This window comes from Podarcis pityusensis, assembly GCF_964106645.2.
Source record: "Podarcis pityusensis genome assembly, chromosome: 10".
Taxonomy (NCBI): domain Eukaryota; kingdom Metazoa; phylum Chordata; class Lepidosauria; order Squamata; family Lacertidae; genus Podarcis; species Podarcis pityusensis.
In genome coordinates, this window is record NC_138035.1 from 25,531,788 (window position 1) to 25,554,866 (window position 23,079).

Sequence of the window (23,079 nt, forward strand, 5' to 3'; positions counted from 1 at the left end):
AACGTTTTATCCAGAGGCGGGAGAGTTCTGCTACTGGTGAAGTTTAGGCCTTGTGAATTTTTGATGCAATGACTTTAACCGGAGTGGAGAGATAGGGAATGTGTTTTGCCAACCCCAGCTGTCAAAATGCATTTGTGAAATTTAGATAATCATTACCGGAGGATAATGGCTGCTAATCATAGTTTACCGGTCCAATTCTTCTGGGCTGTGGCACGGTATGATTTGATTTTTATCTGTATTTCTGGAGCATACGCCGAAACTGGTGTAGAGGAAATGCATGCATACAAAAGGGTAGGCTTTCGATTGGTTCTTCTAGGGTGTACTTATGCAAATCGTTATTTGCAGCTGAACAGAGCTGTGCCTTTTCAGTTGACCAGTGGGGCTGCATCTCACATAATGATGGCTGCTTCTGCAACAAGCAGCTTGGTGCCTTGCCAAACCCTGCCCATCCTTTCCAGGAAAGCTGATTGGGCTTTTTCATGTGCATGCCAAAGAGATGGGTTCAGGGTTGCAGTAGGTACATTTGTCTCTGTGCCTTGTGTCTACAGCTATCAACCTGTGAGTGAAAGAGAGTTTCATGCAAATATGATCCCCATGCCAGTGAACAGGCAATTCAGGTTTGTTAATTATTTGGCGGCATGGATATTTATGAGAAGCGTAGCATTGGCTATAGAGACAGTGGGGCAGCAAAACTGCTATTTAAACAGGGTGACTTTAACATTTTACAGGTTCTCTTTATAGTTTTGCAGGAGGAAGTTCTAAAATGAAATTAAGTCCTAACTAGTTGTGAGTTGCAGTCTTTCCCTGTGACTTTATTTACTTATTTACTTAAGCAAAAGTAGTTGAGGGAGGTTGTAAAAGGGAGTGGGGAGATGGGGCAGATTCAATCCTTTCCTCTACTTCTGCCCCACCATGGGGGGGGGAGATTGATGTAAAGTTGTTATTGCACTTCTCATCACAACTGTGGGTGCTCCTAACTTTAGTAAAGCAAATTTATGGGCTAATAGCCGTAAATAAATAAATAAATAAATAAATTAGTAAAGCAAAGATTCCGATCAGATCGTAATATCTAAATATCTTTACCTTGTAGTAAACTGGGATTTCCTCCAAGATATTTTCAGTTTCTAGCAGGATTCCAAGCAAAAGGTGGACACCCCTTTTCCAGGATGTTTCCATTCACTTGGCTATGGACTCTCACTATTCATTTCATAGATTTCTAGGATTAGAGCAGGATAGAAGATAATCAAACCAGCCAGCTGCCCTACGGCCAAATCATCCATTGCTCAGCAACACCAGCCCCAAGTAACACACATAGCAAATTGTGGAAAGCAGAGAGTAGGAACAAGCTATTAAATTTTACAAAAGGGGATGGCAGGTGTACCTAGTCATCCACAATACAGGCAACAAATTTCCTGCAGGAGAATTTTGATTCCAAATTTGATAATTCAGACAATGAGTGCCTCTTTTCTTACAATCTCTGCAGTTGCTAGTACATGATGGGGGAGGAGTTGGGGGGCAAGGTAGTCAGTGATGTTTAAAGCACCACTCCTGGATATAGTCATGGTTTTAACATTTGTAGCTTGGACGATTTGTTGTTGTTACTTTTGTAGGCCTTGTAATCACCACAGCAGTGTTATCAGCTAGGACAAACAGCCGCAGTGGCTTAAGGAAAGAGATTGGGTTTATATAACTAACACTCACTACTGAGGTTTTTTCTCTTTCCATATTAGCATCCCAAGTCTGTGATAACTCAGATTCTGGTCATCCCCTGTGAATGGTTCAGTATGGTACAGTAGGCAATTGGCTCTGCTTGGTGGACCTCAAGATGCTAGTAAAAAACAAAGTGGTCCACACCTGGTGTAGATAACACTGAGCTGGATGGTTCAATGGTCTGTTTTGGTATAAGGCAGCTCGCATTGTGTTGCTAAACACTACCAGTGCACCTTATTCTCCCCATATGATTCCCCCCCTTGCCATAATCATTTTTTCCTGTCATTTGATTCATAGTACCAAGCTATTCTGGGCATATTTTAATGGACACATTTATTTTTCTCTTGTTTAGGCACACCATGAAAGAACACTGAAAAAGCTTCTGGATGTGAATGGACAAGCACTGGTACCTTCTTATGACTACGACCTGATAGTTATTGGAGGGGGCTCAGGTGGACTTGCAGCTTCCAAGGTATGATAAGTAGAAGTGTGGTCATGAAAGCAATCTAGCCAACCAGAGCTTGGTCCTAGTCCAAGAATGGATCCACTCTGTCTAAGCTGTAGGAGTGAGATCCCAGTGTCAGAAAAAGATTTTGCAACCCATTCTGTCCATATGCAAAATGGCTTTGTGCAGATACGCTTCTCTGTGCAGACTCTAACATTAGTGGTGCAAAAGGATTGATGACAAATCCAGCTCCTTCCTCCTCTAGAGGCTTCTTGGATTTGCAAGGCAAATTCTAGCCTGGGAACATCACTGATCTGTTTTAGATCCACCTTCTGGAATGGACCTGGAACCCCCTTTTCCTGGAAACATTTCTACTCTGACTAAAGACCAGGTTTTCCACCTGGAGTCCACCCATTCTATATTGTTGCTCTTGATAATTGGGTAGAGACTGTCTCCCAGAATGGTGTAAGTCAGTCAGTCCCTCTTCCCAGGGAATTCTGGGAATTGTACCTCTGTGAGGGGAATAAGGCTCTCCTAACAACTCTTGGCACCCATAACAAACTACAATTTCCAGTAGTCTTTGGAGGAAGCCATGACTGTTTAAAGTGGTATGATACTGCTTTAAATGTATAGTGCAGATGGGGCCTCTATCTCCTTCCTCTTTTCTCTTCTTTGCTTCCTTTGATCATCATCCCCAGGAATAATTAGATGGTGTTTATGCATCTTGGTCCTCCAAGAAGATGCTCCTGCCATTCTAGAGCTCTGATATACCTGGTGTGGTCAGTGGCTTAAAAAACAGGCTGGTGATTAATTACACTGAAGTGTGAGCGCCTTATTTAAATTGTCGGGCTTTGCTCCTTTTGCAGACAAATGATGGTTCTGCAGTACAAGTATGTAATGTACTGATGAGTAGTGTCTGCCATCTATAATAGGCTATGCTTAATCAACAGCTTGAGCACTAGAGTTCTTGATGCAAGCCTAATGAATTTGGGAAAAGGAGAAGACAACAGCGGACATGTCAGCAAAGTAGTTAGTATGCTTTTTCTAGTTCCTACTGTGAGTTGAATGATAAAGCTGTATCACTAGAGAGAGAATTATAGGAATGTGAGAATCTGCCTGATATTGACCATCTAGCTTTACATTTTCTACTTCTGGCAGTAGGATTTCAGACATGAGTCTTTTCCCAGAATCACAGATGACGGATTAAAACTGGCAACACTCAGGGAGGAAAGAAGTGGGAGAGCATTTCAGTGTCCCTGAACGCTCTGTACCACATTTGAAGGCTTCCAAACTTGGGGGAAAGTTTCCAAGGAAGCTTCCTAATGAAGTTGAGTTAGAATTCATTTGCAGCTTTGACAGTATCAGTCAGAGTTGGTTGGGATCAGTTTGGCTTTTGCAGGCCTGGGCCAGCTCACTTACAGAAAGCAATTGTCTCCCTTTTGGTGTTTATATTTTATCAATTGGTTTTCAGTAGGGAGTGGGTGTCACACACCCTTTCTGATCAGATCTTCTATTATTCGGATCTTGCATTTGCGTTCTGTACAGTGAAACAGCAACACCCTTCTGTTGCAGTAGGGAGCCTCCTGACTTCACTTTGTAGTAGCATTCCCCTGTGCTTGACGCCGCTTCCTGCTGAGCCAGTGTGGTGTAGTGGTTAAGAGCAGTGGACTCGTAATCTGGTGAATCGGGTTTGCTTCCCTGCTCCTTCACTTGCAGCTGCTGGGTGACCTTGGGCCAGTCACACTTCTCTGAAGTCTCTCAGCCCCACTCACCTCACAGAGTGTTTGTTGTGGGAGAGGAAGGGAAAGGAGAATGTTAGCCACTTTGAGACTCCTTAGGGGGAGTGAAAGGCGGGATATCAAGTCCAAACTCCTCCTCTTCTACTTCTTCTTCTGTGCACAACTGAGCATAATCCTTCATGCACCTGACAAAGCAGTGCTCTGTCTCGGAAGAGTTTATGCTACAATAAATTTGTTAGTGCTGCGGCAACTCAAATGGCCACCCTTTTGGCATTTGGAACCCCTGACACACCCCAGCCTCTTTTCAGCAGGGGATCCCACCCCCCTGGCGTTTGGCTGCAGCAGCCATGACTGGGAGATGAGTTGTGCTGGCTCTAGATGCAAAGGCCCATGTGGTGGGCCTGCTCCTGCGTCTGGGTGCCTCCTGCTGGGCTTATGTGGTGGTGGTCAGTGGCAGCAGCAGTGCTGCTGTCTGTACCAACTTGATGAGAGCCACCCGCCATCTTAGTTTCCCACAATTCTCTGAGCAGGGCTATGTTGGGGCCATATCAGAAGAATAAAATGGCCGACAGTTGACATCCCCTGTGGTAAGTGACTTGGCTGCCCAGGGGAGACAGTGGTAGTGGACCCTGCCATGGAGCTGGTGTCCTGGTAGCTGCTCATGAATGCTGGTGGGTGTTAGATTTGCCACTTCGATACACCCAGCCAGAATTGGAAGTTCAAAGCCAAAATACACCTTGTACTGTTGATACTTTTTTTAAAATGCATGTTTTTTAAAAAGCATGTTAGCCGCTTTGCTTTTTCTTCAAACTAAAGCTATGGGAACCTGGCAATGAAGATGTTCAGTCTGCATTGGTGCCTAGGGCCAGTTTTCTGTCCCAGAATCCTGCCCCACACAACTATTTTCCCTTTTAGGCACAAATTGTACTCCGGGGAGGGGTGGTGTTGAGAGTTCATTGAGCAACTGTTTCCCAATCCAGGAACACATTCTAGATCAGAGCCCAGGAGCCAGCTAAAGCATGCTTTAAGAAAAGTGTGAATAATGTAACATGTGATTTGGCCCATACTCAGTTCTGTGGCGCAGCCAGGGTCTGGGGACTCATCCTTGCGTTTAGTGTATTCACCCATAATGATCTGCTTTGGAATGCTTAAGATGCAGGCCATGGCTGGGGGCGAAGGCCGGGTTCACATGCCAGCAACACTTGACAAACGCATCACTTCTTGCATGGCAATAAAGCTAATTTTAGGAAGGATCATAATTTAAAATGCCCTGTGATCCAGAAGTCTTGAGGGCCATCCACGTAATGGGATCCAACCCATCATTTGACCGAGTTTTTGGGAATTTGAGCAGCCAAATTATCTTTCAGCATTTAATTAAAGTTTGTGTTGTTACATTCACCCTTCCCTTCCTCCTTTTGTGCCTGTGGCATTCAGCTAAGTGGTGTTTTTCTCATGACTGTAGTAATTGTCGTGAAAAATCCAATCTTGCCTTTTCGTCATGAAAGATGGCAGGATTGAAGGAAGTTGTCCTGGAAAGCCCCTCCCAAGAATGTGCTAAAAGACTTCAGGCAAATTCAAAATGTGTTGGACCATTTGTTTTTTCCGGTTATAACAGGACGTTTGATTGCCACATCAATTTGTAACCCACTTGGGAAGAAAGATTGCTCTTTGTGAACACTAGATATTGATCCCCCAAATTCATAATAAAGCAGTTATTTATTTATTTTTTTACAACTTGGCCACCATTACTTAGAGTGCAGATTTTCAGCTGTGGTTGTTTTTTTGTTTGATTTCCAGGAAGCTGCCAAACTTGGCAAGAAGGTCTTAGTTCTGGATTTTGTTGTCCCTACTCCTTTGGGAACAAGATGGGGTAAGTAAATGGTTCTCAGCCTTCGCTACTTTAGGGAAACTCGTGTGGCATAGTTCTTGGAGTGTTTGACAAGGACCTGGGAGACCAGGGTTCAAATCCACACTCAGCCCTGAAGCTCACTGTGTGACCTTGAGCAAGTCACCTACCTCACAGGGTGGTTGTGAGCATAAAATAAGGGAAGGGGATAAGTGTGTTCGCCACCTTGGAGGAAAGATGGTATAGGAATCTAATAACAGTGATAATTACTATTGTATTATTATAAAGACATCCATTCAAAGCTGGCATTTTCTTCCAATCTTGGACACCCTAGTACAAGTTGCATTGTTTCTCCCCTGTCCTAACCCTTGAATATGATTGCCTAGAGAAGCAAGGCACATAACATATAAAGTACTACTTCGTACAGTGCACAAGTCAGCTTTTCGCCCTTCAATATATATTAATATATGGTTAATATATATGGTTGCCCTTTGTAGCTATTTGCTGATTTGATATTTTGATGGCTAAAGACTGAAATAGAAATGTTTAATTTTGGCAGCAGTACCATTTTTACTGCTGAGATTCTACCCAGGGAAGACAAATGCCTTGCAGGACCCATCTTACTAAAATAAAATAAAAAATCAACGCATAGGATCACAGTTTCCCTGCAGCTAGCATGCTCACTTGGGGAAGTGACATTTGGATCTTGTTGCAGCAGCTACAGAGTCCTTTGACTTCCATTTTCTTTGTCTGAAAATGATGAGGACGCTTCATCCACTGCCTAGTGCAGCCCTGCCTTTTGTGGAATGAATGTTGGAAGTTGCCTTATACTGAGTTAGACCATCGGTCCAGTTAGGTCAGCCTTGTCTACACTGACAGGCAGTGGCTCTCCAGGCTTTCAGGATTGAACCTGGCAACCTTCTCCATGCAAAGCAGACGATCTCCTCATGAGACATGTCTCTTTCCTATCTTGCTGGAGTTTCGGGGCAACAGGGATCATCCATGTATTTCCCTTCAGCCAGAGTGTCCTTGGCTGCTGAGTCTGAAGGGTGAGGGAAGACAAAATTGGGCCCAGTTTCCCCCTGAAAAATTGGGCGGCCTTGTTGCTCCAGTCACATAGGCTTCAAACCGCTTTGCTTGTCCCTGGCTTCCATATCTGCCTCCCCGCCACCCCCGATATATACACTGCAGAAATAAAAGTCCAGATCAATAATGTTTTTCCAGTTGCCCTGGGGAAGGCAGGACTCTGATTGCTGTTACAGAGGAAGGACTGGATGCTCTGACAGAATGGGCCAACTTCCCTGTTTAAAGGCCTTCAAGAAGCAGTCTGACTACAGCCAATGACCTACGGACCAATAGTTATACAGCTGGTCAATTTGAATGCCATACTGGATGACTGGGTGGTCCTGTCATAATGAGTTGCCGTATGAAGCTCATCAGGTTGCCTTTCTTTTGCAGGTCTCGGAGGAACCTGCGTCAATGTAGGATGCATTCCAAAGAAGCTGATGCACCAGACGGCTTTGCTTGGGCAAGCCATAAAGGATGCACCCAAGTTTGGGTGGCAGCTGGATGACAAAGGTATAGACATAGAATCCCATGTTGTCTGTTGGGTGTGTAATCTGTGCTGCTCTTAGGAAGTTTAACCTGAGTGGAGGGTGTAGAGAGACCATTGGTGGGGAACAGGAGTCAAAGGGATGGAGGTCTTCTTTGTACGAACAAACACACACACACACACACACACACACACACACACACACTCCGAAATTTATACACTGTTTGGGCATTCCCAGATAGCCTTCCCCCAACCTGGTGCCTTACAGATTTATTTTTTATAAATACTGTACTACAATTCTCTCAATCCCTGGCCATAAGCCACATTCACTGTGGCTGAAAGGTGCTGTAGTTAAAACTAGGTTGAGGAAGGCTGTTCTAGGAGTTTTTATTGTGATTACATATTTTATCTGCCTAAAAGCTGGAGACACCAAGTGGAGTATCAGAAGACTGATCAGATGTTCATATTAGCAGTGATAATAGCAAAGCAAACGTGAGTTCTGCGTGTATAAGACCTTCCTTTCTAAAGGATAATTTCAGAACATTATGCAGCAGCACCTGCAAAATACGCTGGACCACACTCACCCACATTGTTAATTCCGTGCAGTGTCGGCAAAACTCCACAAACCTTGGGGAATTGAATTAATTATAAATAGGAGAGACACAGCCGTGCATCAGGTGTGTCTGTTATTGCATAGCATGCTAATGGAAAATGAAAGCCTTGGGAAGCTGAGGACTGAACTGTCATCTAACTTTTGTTTTGTTTTGTTTTTAAATCCTCAGCCATAAATCACAGCTGGGATACCATGACTGAAGCAGTTCAGAATTATATTGGCTCGCTGAACTGGGGCTACAGGGTTTCTCTCCGGGAGAATAAAGTCACATACGAAAACGCTTATGGAGAGTTTGTCGGGCCGCACAAAATTAAGGTAATGGAAATGGCTGCCTTTATCCTTCTTTTCCTGGGGAAGGTTGGGTGGTCTGCTTCAAATGAAGAAATCCCGCTAGATCTGGCTGCTAGCCCAGAGCATTTGGCATCCAGCAACATCCTCCTCTGGCTTCATGGAATGAGAGCTCACAGCCACAGGCTTTTACAGCTAAAAATTGCTGGCATTTTTTATTTACAGGCAACAAATAACAAAGGAGTACAGAAGTTTTACACAGCAGAAAGATTTCTGATTGCCACTGGAGAGAGGCCCCGTTATCTGGGCATCCCTGGAGATGAAGAATATTGCATCACCAGGTGAGATAACCCATTAAAATGTGTCTTATTGTATGTCCTGGGGGAAGTGCCCGCTGTCACTCAAAGTAAGTGTCAGGTGTTATGAGTGAAGTGATTCTGGGTTGATTCAAACATACAGAGTTTTGAAGTGGCATAGTATCAGTTTTCACATATGTGTTGCTTGCTTAAAAGCACTTTTGTGTCAGAACAGCTAGCCACTTAAAACTCGTATCTCCTTTCCTCCTTGGGCAAAATATCAATTTTCAGGTGACGAGCCATTCTTGCTTTGGTTTCGATTTCTTGGCATGTGTAAGATCTACGGTGACAGGAGGGCTTGTTTGCATAGCAAATGCCTCTTCTCCACTTCCTTCTCTGTGGAAAATATACAGCCAGTCAAAAGAGATTTGAGCTTCTTCATATGTAACTCTTAAGACTGGAGGCAGGAAAGGCTTGGTGTGAGACATAGCCCTGGACTTTCTGGTTCCTGATGTGAAATCTTCCATTTGCAGAGCAGAATGTGCAGAAAGGAAGTCAGTCTGTACCACTTTTGTGGTCTTCCTTGTTTACTATGTAGGCTATGTAGGTTACTATGTAGTAAACTATGCATTAATTTCATCACCAGCTCATAAACTGGTTGATTTGTCACCACTTGCTTTAGATAATGCTCTGAGATTTTTTACATTTTCCTTGAAAATTATATTATTATTATTATTATTATTATTATTATTATTATTATTATTTCTGTGCTCTGACTTCATCTTCCAGTTAGTTTGCTGCCTGATATATCTCCTGCCTTCTGGGGTGCAAAGCAATGTGTAAAATTTTATGAACCACAAAAGTAGAGATAAAACATAATGGAATAAGCCATTCCCCCTTCTTTAATTTGAACAGTGTCAGTTGTGTACATCTCAGCTGTATGGATTTCCCTTGTATTTTTGACTCGGCTATTCATTCCTATTATTATTATTATTATCCCAGTGATGATCTCTTCTCCTTGCATTACTGCCCGGGGAAAACATTGGTGGTCGGAGCGTCCTATGTCGCCCTTGAGTGTGCAGGATTCCTTGCAGGCCTCGGCTTAGATGTGACTGTCATGGTGCGGTCCATTCTTCTGAGGGGCTTTGATCAGGAGATGGCAAACAAAATAGGGGAACACATGGAAGAACATGGTGTCAAGTTCATTCGGAAGCATGTGCCTAGCCAGGTAAGAAGGGTGGAGGGATAGCACTTGTCCTTATTACTACATTATTGGATGAGCATTTTAGGTATTTTGCATTAGACATTGCTTTAAATATTCTGGCTTTATAGTTATTGTCTGTTGCATTTTGTCATGTAAGCTGCTTTGAGACTTTTAGAGGGTAAAAAGCAATTATAACAAATGTTAATAATAAATGCAGCCCCCACCCATTCAATAAACACGTAATTTTAAAATGTGCTTTAATACAAACATGTTCAAAGAAATCCAGGTTCTGTTTTATGACTTCAGAAGCGCATATTTCACCATTTCCTTGCAGAGCCTATATATCTTGGCACACGGGGTCCTCTAGCCCAGTATTTGCTGCATTTATGTGGCAGTTCTTCAGCGTCTCGGACTTCTGCATCACCTGCTATCTGATCCTTTGAACTGGAGAGTAAGCTTAGGGTCTTCTGCCTACTAAACATGCTCTGCCACTGAGCATGTGTGTGATTCATTGCTGTGATGTTCTGTTTTGGCTCCCAAACGCCGCAAACCTGGAAGTGAGTGTTCCGGTTTGCGAATGTTCTTCGGAACCCGAACGTTGGACGGGGTTTCCGATTGGCTGCAGGAGATTCCTGCAGCCAATCGGAAGCCATGCCTTGGTTTTCAAATGTTTGGGGAAGTTGAACGGACTTCTGGAACGGATTCCGTTCGACTTCCGAGGTACGACTGTATTAGGTTGCTATCTCACTGACGTTTGTGAGGGCCTTCCACATTTATAGTGCAATAGCTGTTGGTTTTTCGGATTTTTTGGCACGCTGCGCAGGATGTTGTCAGACTTGGAGGTATTCTTAGAAGTTGGCCTCTGGCCCTCCTGTTTTGACCCCTTTCCCATCAAAACAGATGGCTCTTCGGTGCAGAATTTTGTCTGGAGGGCCTAAAACATCTACTTCATGGGGTGTTTTCCCCTTGAACCTATCTGGAGTTTGACACTCCCATTTAAAATTATCATCATTATTTATCTGTTATCACTACAATTACAGTTATGCCCCACCTTTCCTTCAAGGGGGACATGCATGCTTCTTCCCACTTCCTATTTTGCCTTCACAACAACCCTGTGAGGTAGGTTGAGCTGAGTGACGGGTGCAAGGACACCTACTGAGTATCATAGCTGAGTGGTGATTTGAACCCCAGTCTCCCAGCTCCCTGTTCTATACTCTAACCACTGCAACACATACCCCCCCATCTGTTTTAAATTCATTTTTCTTTCTTCAGTACAAACATCAAAAGATGTACACACACATGTCCCCCCCTTGCAACAGCACAAAAAGCATGAATTACATTTCTTCCCCATGCTAATAATAGCACCAGCAGTTAGTTGTTTCTCTCTGACTCCCTCTAAAATGCGTGCAATTTGTGCATTATCAATATTTTCATGCCGCTCAATAGCAAAACTCTCTGAGCTGCTTACTGTAATTTAGCCATACATGATGGAAACAAAAAATATAAATAATGCAGCATAAAAGCTCCAGCAGCCAAGAAATAAGATCAGCACAACAAAATTCTCGAGCAGCACCAGAAAATATTTCAAAGATGTTTAAAAACATTTGGAAAAGCCATTCCATTCTGCCAAAAGGTGCAGCAAAAGAATGTTTTTTTAAAAAAGTTAAATTTTTTTACTTCAGTCAGATACACTTACCTAAGAAATAGCCCCATTGAACTCAGTGTGGTTACTTGTGAGTAGGCATGCATGAGATTCCATTGCTAAAAGATGACTTGTGCCATCTGTGTTCTTGCAGTTGTGAGGGAGTTCTCACGGAGGATGTGTGTGTGAGAGAGGAAAAGAAATTGTTAGCATGTATTTCCTTTAATGATTAATCAGTAATTATTTTCCTATAGCAGATAATTGTTTTTCTATTCTGTGGGGCATTAGGATAGGCTTTCAGCTTTTCAAAGACAAGAAAATTAAATGCAACAAATTTCCTCTGTGCTTCCTCTTAAGCACACCAGATAGTAAAACACACAACAACAACAACAACTACTACTACTACTACTACTACTACTACTACTACTTAAAAACACTACCTGGTCATCTTTTGCTGAGCAAACATACCCTCCCTTAAAAAAGATAAGAGAGCAAGCTGAAAACCAAAGAGAACGTGAATGCTTCTTTTTTGTGTGCGTAAATTATATCCATTGCTTGGGTTGAGAAAGTAGAAGATTGGCTACATTTAAGCAGCATATAAAGGTAAAGAGATCCCTGACCGTTAAGTCCAGTTGCGGACGACTCAGGGGTTGCGGCGCTTGTCTCGCTTTACTGGTCGAGGGAGCCGACGTTCATCCACAGATAGCTTCTGGGTCATGTGGCCAGCATGACTAAGCCGCTTCTGGCGAACCAGAGCAGTGCACGGAAACACCGTTTACCTTCCCACTGGAGTGGTACCTATTTATCTACTTGCACTTTGACGTGTTTTCGAACTGTTAGGTTGGCAGGAGCTGGGACCGAACAATGGGAGCTCACCCCGTTGCAGGGATTCGAACCGCCAACCTTCTGATCGGCAAGCCCTAGGCTCTGTGGTTTAGACCATAGCGCCACCCATGTATAGCCCCACCCTTTTATTGTCCTTTCTGCAGTGAGGTGCAGTATGTTTCTGGAATGGGATAGATGTGCTCAGATCCTGAAAGAAATGAAGGAATAGCCAGTTTGCATGTCTGCGTGTTGTTTGCAGAGCAGGTTGAGTTCTGAAATAGGAAGCCAGTGCAGTTCTGTGTCAAACTATATTTGCTATATTTAATGTTATCTGGATCACAGCATATGGGGAAGGGAGGCTAATCCTCTCCCTCTCTATCTGCACCCCTCAGGAAAAAAACAACACCCAATCTCCCTCTGTGCTACAAGATGTCCACGTATGCACTTGAAGGTAGCAGGCTAGCTTAGGGGGGGACATAGGACCAGCTTAGAGGCCCACACAACTCTTGCAGTGCCACATCACTGCTCCCCACCAGCCAGAATCTGTTACCTGAGGAGGTTGCTTCACTCTGCCTAATGGTAGGTCTGGCCCTGTAGTGTGAGCATAATCCTAGCCCTGTGTAGACTGTAGGAATCTGAACTACTTCAGAATTCCTGCAGAAGTAATCATGTGAGTTGACTCTGCATTTGCTGGATTTGGCAGTGGTTTACCTTCTGTGGGGTTTTTTCTTCTTTTCAACATAGGTGATTTTGTGTGTGTGTTTGTGTTTGATGCCGGAAGTAAGATAACTCAGTAAGTGAACCTATGGCAGACAAAATGTTCTGTGAAATGGGCTCAGAAGTAGGAAGGGCTGCTCCACCTACCAACCAAGGAGGACACTTGTCCTGAATAGAGTGGCAGGAGAAAGGGCATTTGCCAACCAGCTTCTTGGCACAAAGCTATTGAAAGTGCAGGAACTCCTTTAGACCAAGGCTTGGCACTTGGAGGAAGTTAACTCTCTTTGACTGGAGGAAGTAAGCTACCTTGTGTACGCAAGGTGATGCTTCCATTCATTAACACCTTTTTAAATTTCCGCATTGTTCTGAGAACTGATCCCCCTTTGTCCTTTATTGCCTTTGAATGCTATGGTATGAATCAGCGATATAAGTGGCAGCAGCACTTTCATTGTTTTCATTTCCTTTGTTATAAAAGAACCACCATAGAGCTGTCATAAAAAGGACTTATTTATAAAGAGAAAGAGGTTGCACGTCACTTAGAATTTTAACTGCTGCAGCAAAGAAGTTTATATTTTTCATAAGCCATAGGTATAGCCATTTATTTTCCCTGGATGGATGTTTGCAGATTGCATTGGAGATTGTGGTGTAAATGTAGGGCTAATTCTCCGAATCCTCTTGACTTCAAAGCTGCAATATCTTTTTTCAGTTGATTCGTGATCACATTTAAGGTCACATGAGATGTGATGGGAGCAGCCATGTTTGTTAAATCATGGATCTTTCCCATTCACATATTAAATGCAGGTAGTGTGATTTTTAACACCGAAAGGGGAGGTCTAATTTTAACATCGCTGCTGTTGGTTATCTCAGGTTCTTTTCTATGAGCCTGGATCTGTAGGGGGAGGTAAAATGGAGAACGGTCTTGGCACCATTCAACCCACATGTCCTTTTGATAATAACATATCTACTTTCTACTTGACCGGAGCAGGCACATAAACAACAAACATGGCTGCCATCATGTTGATCAGATATAGATAAAGATATTTAGCATTCATGACATTCTCAACTGCATAAATGGTTCTTTAGCATGCGTGTCTACTTGTTAGGGTTTAAATCTTGTGTTAAATGTATGTATTGTTTCTGTGTTCTAGTTTTGCATAACTCACTTTGAGGCGGCCGTTTAGAAGGCGATTAATAAGTCACTGACTAGAATAATAATAAAATATGCACTAGCCTTTAGGTTAAATGGGAGTAGCTTAAAAGTCTGTTTCCTTCTTGTTAAATCTCTGGTTTTTGTTCAGGGGAAACAGCTCTAGTAAATAGGTAGGATCCATTCCAGAAATCTAGTGAACCTTCTTCAACAATTCCCTTTTATTTCAACAACATCCCGAGTTAAAAATACACTTGTACTGGGTGCCTTCGTGGTTTGAACAAATGCATCTACTTCTTGACACACCGAGGTAATATTTTAATGCTCAAAATTCTGCAGATTGAACAGATCCAGGAAGGAACTCCCGGAATACTCAGAGTCACTTCTCACTCCACAGAAAACTCTTCTGAAATACTTCAAGGGGAATACAATACAGTAAGTAATTTGTGCTGGTCTTCTCTGTTGCAAATTTGGCTGTACGTTGAATGGCTTTGAGAGATTGTTTACGTGCTGAGTCAGATGCTCAGGTTTTCTCATCACATGAGCCACTAAAGCCACTTGGAAGTGCATGCTTGTGATTCTGTGGGGGAACACAGGTAGCTGGGAACTGGGCTGTACCTGGAGGGGTGTTTAGCTATTTACATGATTGCAGCTGCTGCAGAAGATGTTGGTACAGCTGTGGAATTAGCTGTTGATTGCATCTAGGTACAGCTGGGTCCACACAGCCATTTCCCTATGGGATTGCAGTGCTGCAGCTTCTCATCCGTTGATGTTGCGCAAACCAGCCCTCCATGAACAATTTTCACAATGAAATTTGTAGCATGGGGTCCTGGATTCTGATTGATCTTCTGGTTGTTATCCTAATGCAGTAATTAATATACTTAAAAAAACTAAAGACACCTAAGCTTCCAGGAGCAGTGGAGGCTGGTTCATAAGTGAGAATGAAGCACTGCCCCAGTAGCCTCAGTCTGCCCTCGCTTGACCTCCCCTTCCTGTTTACTAGCCCAGAGACTGACATTGGTTATCGACTGTTGCTGCTTCTATAGGCCCTATAGAACTCAGCAGGGAGGAGGTTGGGGGCAAAAAGTATTAGTTACCACCACCTTCCATTGCCTCTGGTGCCACCTACTGTTGACCTCCCTGCCTTCTACTCAACCAGCTCCAATGGGCACCTGCTGTCACTGCCTGGGAGATATATGACTAACACAAACACTGACGTTCTGCAGGTGTTGCTGGCCATAGGGAGGGATGCTTGCACAAGAAAAATTGGCTTGGAGAAAGTTGGAGTGAAGATCAATGAAAAGTAAGGTTTAATCTCTTGACTGTCTAAGTACTGTGGGCATGTGGTTTTGGGGTTTTTTTTTACAACATCAATTGGATTGACTTAAAGCATTTAAATTTTTTTTTTTGGGGGGGGAGAGATAAATTTCCAATGCTGTTCTGTTGCAATAAGGAGAGCGCCGGTGCAGCATAATGGTTAGACTGTTGGACTATAACCTGGGGGAGCAGGGTTCGAATCCCCCCTCAGCCATGAAGCTCATTGGGGTGACCTTGGGCCAGTCACCATCTCCTAGCCTAACCTACCTCATAGTGTTGTTGTGAGGGGGAAAGGGGGGGGAGGAGGAGAACCATGTACACCACCTTGGAGGAAAAGGTATATAAATGTAATAAATAAATTAAACAAACAAATAAATAAGGAGGAATTCTACCCTCTATTTCTGATATACGTCTATATCTCATTACTGAACATGCAAAGAGGGTGGACTTTTGCAGTAATTGGAATGTTAATGATTAACAGCTCTGCAATCTAGGGTTCTGCATTAATTCGCTCTTGCCAGTTTCGTGGTCCAGTTTTGTTTTGTTTTTAAACTATTCATGTCAGTTACCACTGTGAACTATACCCTTTGTACTGTGTACGCTTTCCAGTTTGGTTGCATAATGGGGCTCCGTGTTTGTGTGTGTGTGTGTGTGTGTGTGTGTGAGAGAGAGAGAGAGAGAGAGAGAGAGAGAACGAACTCAGGAATATCTGCTTTGCATGCAGAAGGTCCTTGGTTCAATCCCTGCCGTCTCCCAGGTAGGGCTGGGAGAGGCTCTTGTCTGAAACCCTGGAGTTGCTGCCACTGCCAGTCATTGCAGACAATATTGAGTGAGAGAGACCATTAGCCTGACTTTAGTATATGTTGGTTTCCTGTGCTCCTATGTTTTTAGCAGTTATGCAAAGGTGGGGAATGTGAAAGGTGATGCTTCTCCTATCATAGCACTGCAATAAAAGGAAACGGGGGCTTTGCAAAATTCTCATTTCCATGCTGCTGTTAAAAGGCACTGAGGTCCTGGATCCCTAGTGATCTCTCCCTTTCCTTTTTTTTTCATGCATAATTTTTATTAATTTGCATAATACAAAATACAAAAACAAAATATAAAAGTTCGATTCTCATTTTCACAGGTTTTTAAGTATGACTTCCTTCAACCTTTCCACAAATCATCCGTAATAATCTTTTATAAAAGTTCGCATTTCTTAATTTGTAATGCCATTAATCATTCTAGTTCTTCCATTTCTCTTTAGACAATACTCTTTTCTTTTTACAGAGCTCCTTTAAAGCCCACTAGTGTTATCTGTCCATCACTTAAATTTTCCAGATATTTCGTAAAACTTTCCCAATCCTTAATGAACCTCTGGTCTTTTGAATATCTAATTTTCCCTGTCATCTTATCCATCTCCGCATAATCTAATAGTTTTGCTCTCCATTCCTCAATTGTCGGTAGGCCCTCTGATTTCCAATTTTGAGCTAATAAGACTCTTGCTGCCGTTGTTGCATACTGGAACAGCTTGTGATCTTTCTTTTTTATCTCCCTTCCTACCAATCCCAACAGAAAAGCCTCGGGTTTTTTAACAAAAGTATATCTTAGAATTTTCTTCATTTCGTTATATACACTCTCCCAGAACCCTTTAACCTTTTGGCATTCCCACCACATATGGTAGAAGGTCCCCTCCCTTTCCTTGCACTTCCAGCATTTATTACAAGTTCCATACATTTTGGCTAATTTTGCAGGAGTCATATACCATCGGTAAAACATTTTCATTAAATTCTCCTTTAGTGTCACGCAAGCTGTAAACTTGAGATGTTTTTTCCAAAGTTTCTCCCATTCTTCAAAATATATATTATGACCGATATCTCCAGCCCAATATATCATTACTGACTTTACTTCCTCGTCTATTAAATTCCATTCCAATAACTGATTATACATTTTAGACAAAATTTTATAGTTGTTATTCAATATCTCAATCTGGAATCTAGAATCTTTATCAGCATATCCTTTGTCTTTAATGTCTTTCCTGAACATTCCGTTTATCTGGAAATAGTGCAGCCAATCATAGACTTTCTCTTTGACCTGTTCGTACGGCTTCATTTTCCACTTTCCTTCTTCTTTCATTAAATTGGGCTACCTATGATCTCTCCCTTTCCTACCTACTTTGACAATAATCCCTGCATTTTGTGGTCTGGCAGCCCACATTCTGCCTGAATTTATGTGTAAATGGCTATGTAATTTGAATCCATTCCCGTTTGGGTCCAAGCCTGTTCTCTGTGGACATGAAACATTGTTCTGAGGACACTGGGATAAGTCTGTGAGATGCAGCAGGTTTCGCCATCTGAATCACAAATCCTGCCACGGCCAAGATGAACACAGCATGGACTCTTGCCCTGGCATTGGAACAGTCTGAATTGTCCGAAGTTTGATTTGAAAGAAGGGATTCGCGACCTACAGGCCACTGAACCTCTCTTTTCTCCCTCTCGTAGAACAGGAAAGATCCCTGTCAGTGAGGAGGAGCAAACTAACGTGCCTTATATCTATGCCATTGGAGATGTGTTGGAAGGCAAGCTGGAACTGACGCCAGTGGCAATACATGCAGGGAGGCTGTTGGTACGGAGGCTTTATGGTGGCGCAAACACAAAGGTGAGCGAGAGGTTTATCATCATGCATTTTAAAGAAAACTAACCTCTCCCCACCCCACAGTCAGAATAATAATGCAAGCTGCCACCCCGTCTCCCCCCATGCACTCTTGTTTACATGATAGTGCATTGGCCCAATGAGAGTCTGCGTTGTTATTCGTATGGGTTTTCTTAGTCTTACGGAATTTTTAAAAACCTGTTGCAGACAAATGTGTTTTCCTCGCTTCCAGGGCACGTTCACCCACCATTAGCGGGGGCAGCAAAGGGGGAGCAGTGTTGTGCACCTGGTTTCCTGGCAGTGAGTGTTGCTGCTGCTTACTGTAGGGGGGAGTGAGGTGTGGGGAGCTCAGCTGATTGGCACCACTGCCCCTGCACCATGTGCTGCCTTCCCCTCGCCTCCCTCCCCCTCCATCTCAGTAAAGCGGCAGCCCAGGTGAGCAGCACAGAAGCACCTTTTAAGCTCCACCCGCCTTTGCTGAAGCTACCCGAGTGTTTTGTTACTGATGCCGATGGAAGTGTGATACTCATACAAAAGCATCTTTTCCTTGACAGTGTGACTACGTGAATGTTCCCACCACGGTATTCACTCCTCTGGAATACGGCGCCTGTGGTTACTCGGAAGAAAAAGCCATAGAGACATTTGGGGTGGACAACATTGAGGTGAGCCTAACAAGCCTGTATAAAATATAGCATCAATATATTGTGTAACACAAGGCCGATCTTGTGCCCCTTTCTACTTCTAGATTGGTGTGTGTGTGTGTGTATGTATGTAGGACCATCATCTTGGATGCAGGTGGCGCTGTAGTCTAACCACTGAGCCTCTTGGGCTTGCCGATCAGAAGGTCGGCGGTTCGAATCCCCGCAATGGGGTGAGCTCCTGTTGCTCTGTCCCAGCTCCTGTCAACCTAGCAGTTCGAAAGCACGCCAGTGCAAGTAGATAAAGAGGTACCGCTGCGGCGGGAAGGTAAACGACATTTCCGTGTGCTCTGGTTTCCATCACGGTGTCCCTTTGTGCCAGAAACAGTTTAGTCATGCTGGCCACATGACCCAGAAAGCTGTCTGTGGATAAACGCCAGCTCCCTTGGCCTGAAAGCGAGATGAGCGCCGTAACCCCATAGTCGCCTTTGACTGCACTTAACTGTCCAGGGGTCCTTTACCTTTACCATCATCTAGTTCTTCTCAAGGTTGGCTACACAATCACATCATCCAGTTGCGTCACTTAGTCTGGTGCCAATAGCCATGAGCCTGTGCGGATGACAGGCCTGCATCTTTATAAACATCTGTGTGCCTGTGTCCGGGAATGCATCAGGGTAACATCTGTAGCTCAGTGGTACAACATCTGCCTTGTATGCAGAAGAGCCCAGGTTCCGGTCCCCGCATCTCTAGGTAAGGCTGGGAAAGGCCTTTGCCTGACACCTTGAGGAATTTCTGCCACTCCTAAGCAGTTAGCACTGCTCCCAGTGCACCCAATGATCTGACGTGATAAAAGGCCTCAATACCTGTGTTCAGTAAAAATGTGGGAAAATGTTGATTCAAGTTAACTCAAACTTAAATCTATTCGTAGAGGGAAATACCTGCAAAACACAGGTGTATGTATCAAAAGTTATATTGTGCTGTGTACAGTGTGGAGCTGCCCTAACAAAGCTTGCATATTTGGTCAGGTGCTTATTTTAGAAGCATCCCTGACATGCCCCTTTAGACTCCAGTGCCTTTTGTGACACCGTACCAGTCCCATCCCTCTTCTCACACCTGTTGGTATTTCTGCACCTAACACTATCCAGTAAGTATCATAGAATCATAGAGTTGGAAGAGACCACAAGGGCCATCGAGTCCAACCCCCTGCCAAGCAGGAAACACCATCAGAGCACTCCTGACATATGGTTGTCAAGCCTCTGCTTAAAGACCTCCAAAGAAGGAGACTCCACCACACTCCTTGGCAGCAAATTCCACTGTCGAACAGCTCTCACTGTCAGGAAGTTCTTCCTAATGTTTAGGTGGAATCTTCTTTCTTGTAGTTTGGATCCAAGTAGCTGCTGCACAGGCTATTGTGTAAATTCAAACGTGCCTAAGAGCTGGCTGGAGGGAGCCGTGTTTGAGCGCTGCACCCCCATGTTTAATAAGCCTGGGAAGCAGATGCAAAGAATCAGTATGGACATACAGAAGCAAACTTATCAGTGCACCTCTTATTAAAATTTCTATACCACCCTTCATCAGAGGATCACAGGGCAGTTTACAATATAGAAACACAAAAATACATAACAAACAAAACAATGCCTCTCTCACTTTAAAAGGCCATAGATAGTTTAATTAGTCAGAGGCCTGTGAGAAGAAGAATAAAAATTTATTATTGACGCAACACAGAATCAAACTGCAGTTCAGGGAACAGGAAGGAGATGCATTTTGCTTATAATGCACTGAACGCTCCTGACATGAGACCCTACTTTGATGTGCATTTTCACCATTTGACAAGCATCTTGCTAGTCCAGGGGTTGTGAGTGTTCAGGGAGAGGTCCTATTCTGCCGCGGTTGACATTCATCAGCTGCCTTCTCAGTGCCAAGTGTCTCTGGCCAGTCCCTGAGAGGGGCAAAGTGCCACACCTGTACTAAACTGAGCTCCTCATGCCTCACTCCCCCCCCCCCCCACTGTAGAAGTAGCAACGATGTTTAGCATTGCGAAGGTAGGTGAGCACCATTGCCCTGTCTGCTCTTTCTGTTCCCTTGGACTGCTGTTGCATAATGCCTTTCAGAAACTAAAAAAATCTCCACAAACACTTAAAATGTCTCCATTGCTTTCCCAGGTTTACCACAGTTACTTCTGGCCACTTGAATGGACGGTCCCAGCCCGGGACAACAACAGATGCTATGCAAAGGTCATCTGCAATATTCCTGATCAGGTAACCATAGCATGCCACTATTTTTCAGAATCATCAGCATTTTACAGGAGCAAGGAGGTTTCTTTTTTTTAAAAAAAAAAGTGTTGATTTTGTATGCGTTGTAATACATTACAATATAATTTCTGACAAAAAGGTACTGGGAATGCTGACAGAATTTGTGTGAACTTCATGCATCTTAATTTGTAATGACACTTGGACTTGGGGATAAAGCGCTTCCCTTTCATTGCGGCAAACACGGATGCTATCTTGAAAGCACTGGTTGTTTTTAAAAACACCCACAAATCCAACTCTTAAATTATAGTGCCTTTGTAACTGACTTAATAACACCTTGGCTAGATGTTAACACTCATTAAGTGGCAGTCCTCTTTTATCTTTGCTCAAGATAATATCTGGTTAATAGTTGTTGATGCCTTAGTTTTCATGTTGTAATAATGGCTGGAGTCCAAAGGATTGCGGGGAAAGCAGATGCTTGTGTTCTTATCTCAAGCTGCTTTTGAAACTGAGGGATGCCTCACAAGCAATTTCTGACAGGCCAGAGGAGCATATTGGTTAAGGGGGGGGGAGGAGAGTTCTTTTTTTTTTATTTAAAAAAACAACCTCCTTTTTAGGCTCTAGATCCTAGCCATAGCCTTCATTTTGCTCATTTTAAACATGGGCTACAGTGAAAAACAAAAATGATATGTTTAGGCTTACGAGGTGAGGAACCTGTGGCTCTTAAGATGTTGCTGGACCACAAGTCCCATCAGCCCTAGCCATACAGTCAGGGCCTGCTGGGAGTTGGGAGTCCAGCAACAACTGGAGGGTTACTGGTCCATGATTTTGTTCATATGTGTCCATATCTAGTGTTGCTTTCAGAATGCAAAGGCAAGTACTCAGGGCTGGATTCAGTTAATGAGCCCTGTGCAAGGACTTCCACTAGCACATTGGGGCTCCCTTCCCCACAGTTGGCTTGGGGTAAAGTTGAGAGACCCCCCAGAGCAGCGTGTAGGGAAAGGAGAGGTGGGGGATCATTCCATCTGGCAAGCTGAAATGCTTGTGCTGGCAATTGCCATAGCGCTATGTAGAATCCCTTCCTCAGGCCCAACTGCTTGGGTTGAAAACTAGACAATACATGCAGGCAGTACTAGAATTTCCCCTCCACACATTGCCATAAGCCGTATCCAAGCATTCAAAAAGAGCACATGAGGGTTTAAGCTGGGGAAGGAGAACTCATGTTGTTGGGCGTTTTCCCTTCACCCCTGGCCCTTCCTTTGCGCATCAGGAAGTTCTGAAGGGAGCTTGTAAAGGTGAGGTTCCTAATCACGAGGAGGCTCTTCTGGGAGGTTCAGGGGTGAAGCAGGGACCTGCAGGGGCACAGGACGAGAGGGTTGCTGTCATGAGTGCACTCCACTCCCTAGTTTAAGTTTAGTGTTACAGATCTGAGCCTGAGGCTCTCACATGCCCTCTTCCCGCTCCTTTCTTGATTAGGCAGAATGGGCTGTGTACAAATTGGCAAACCGTGGCTTGCCTCGACCCCCAGGGAAGTCAGGCAGGAAGGACTGTGCTAGACTGAAGGTCCAGTCTGTCTTGATCACATAATACCAAACCATAGGTTGATGCTTCATCCAAACCAGTGGATTTCAGGCTGGTCAGATCTCGTTTATCCTTCACTGGAACCAAAGAGCCAAGTGGAAAAACCAAAATGGTAGGATTAAAGAGCAGGATGTCTCTGAGCAGATGCTTAGCCTAAGGATTTTTCAGTAGCAGAACTGAACAGAACTTGTTTCTTTCACAAAAACCATTCCTTGGTCAAGCCAACTAATGCACATAGATCATGATTTAAGTCACCACATTGTAGTTTTGGCAGTCAAATGGCTTTTGCTGTAGAATATTTTAACAGCAGTGAAAAAAATAGCTGAAACCCCTGCTGTTCATGGGTCCCCCCCAAATTAAATTTATTTTCCAATAGATATGTGTTAAAGTGGAAAGTTAAAACAGAGCAAGCTACACACAAGTTTATTGTTGACATTTTTTGTATGCTCGAGCCTCTGGATTTATAACAGTTGGATTATAATGTGTCTCTTAAGACAGGTATGAAAATACAAAAAAAGGGGTTGAAACATACCGTATTTTTCGCCCCATAGGACGCACCTAGTTTTTTTGGGGGGAAATAATGGAAAAAAATTTTTATTCCCCCCCCCCCCAGGTGCGCTGCGCTAATCCCGAAGCTTG

At 43.6% G+C, this 23,079-nt stretch overlaps 1 protein-coding gene across 1 annotated transcript in view; it reads left to right on the plus strand.

Moving 5' to 3' along the window:
- TXNRD1 (thioredoxin reductase 1) overlaps window positions 1-23,079 on the plus strand; it is a 32,325-nt gene that overhangs the window by 4,192 nt on the left and 5,054 nt on the right. Inside the window, exons 2-12 of the mRNA XM_080971736.1 lie at window positions 2,063-2,182; window positions 5,692-5,764; window positions 7,199-7,318; window positions 8,075-8,220; window positions 8,419-8,534; window positions 9,492-9,717; window positions 14,364-14,459; window positions 15,251-15,327; window positions 17,822-17,978; window positions 18,527-18,634; window positions 20,773-20,868. Of these exons, the coding sequence (XP_080827862.1) occupies window positions 2,063-2,182; window positions 5,692-5,764; window positions 7,199-7,318; window positions 8,075-8,220; window positions 8,419-8,534; window positions 9,492-9,717; window positions 14,364-14,459; window positions 15,251-15,327; window positions 17,822-17,978; window positions 18,527-18,634; window positions 20,773-20,868 (1,335 nt within the window). The remainder of the gene's footprint in view (window positions 1-2,062; window positions 2,183-5,691; window positions 5,765-7,198; window positions 7,319-8,074; window positions 8,221-8,418; window positions 8,535-9,491; window positions 9,718-14,363; window positions 14,460-15,250; window positions 15,328-17,821; window positions 17,979-18,526; window positions 18,635-20,772; window positions 20,869-23,079) is intronic.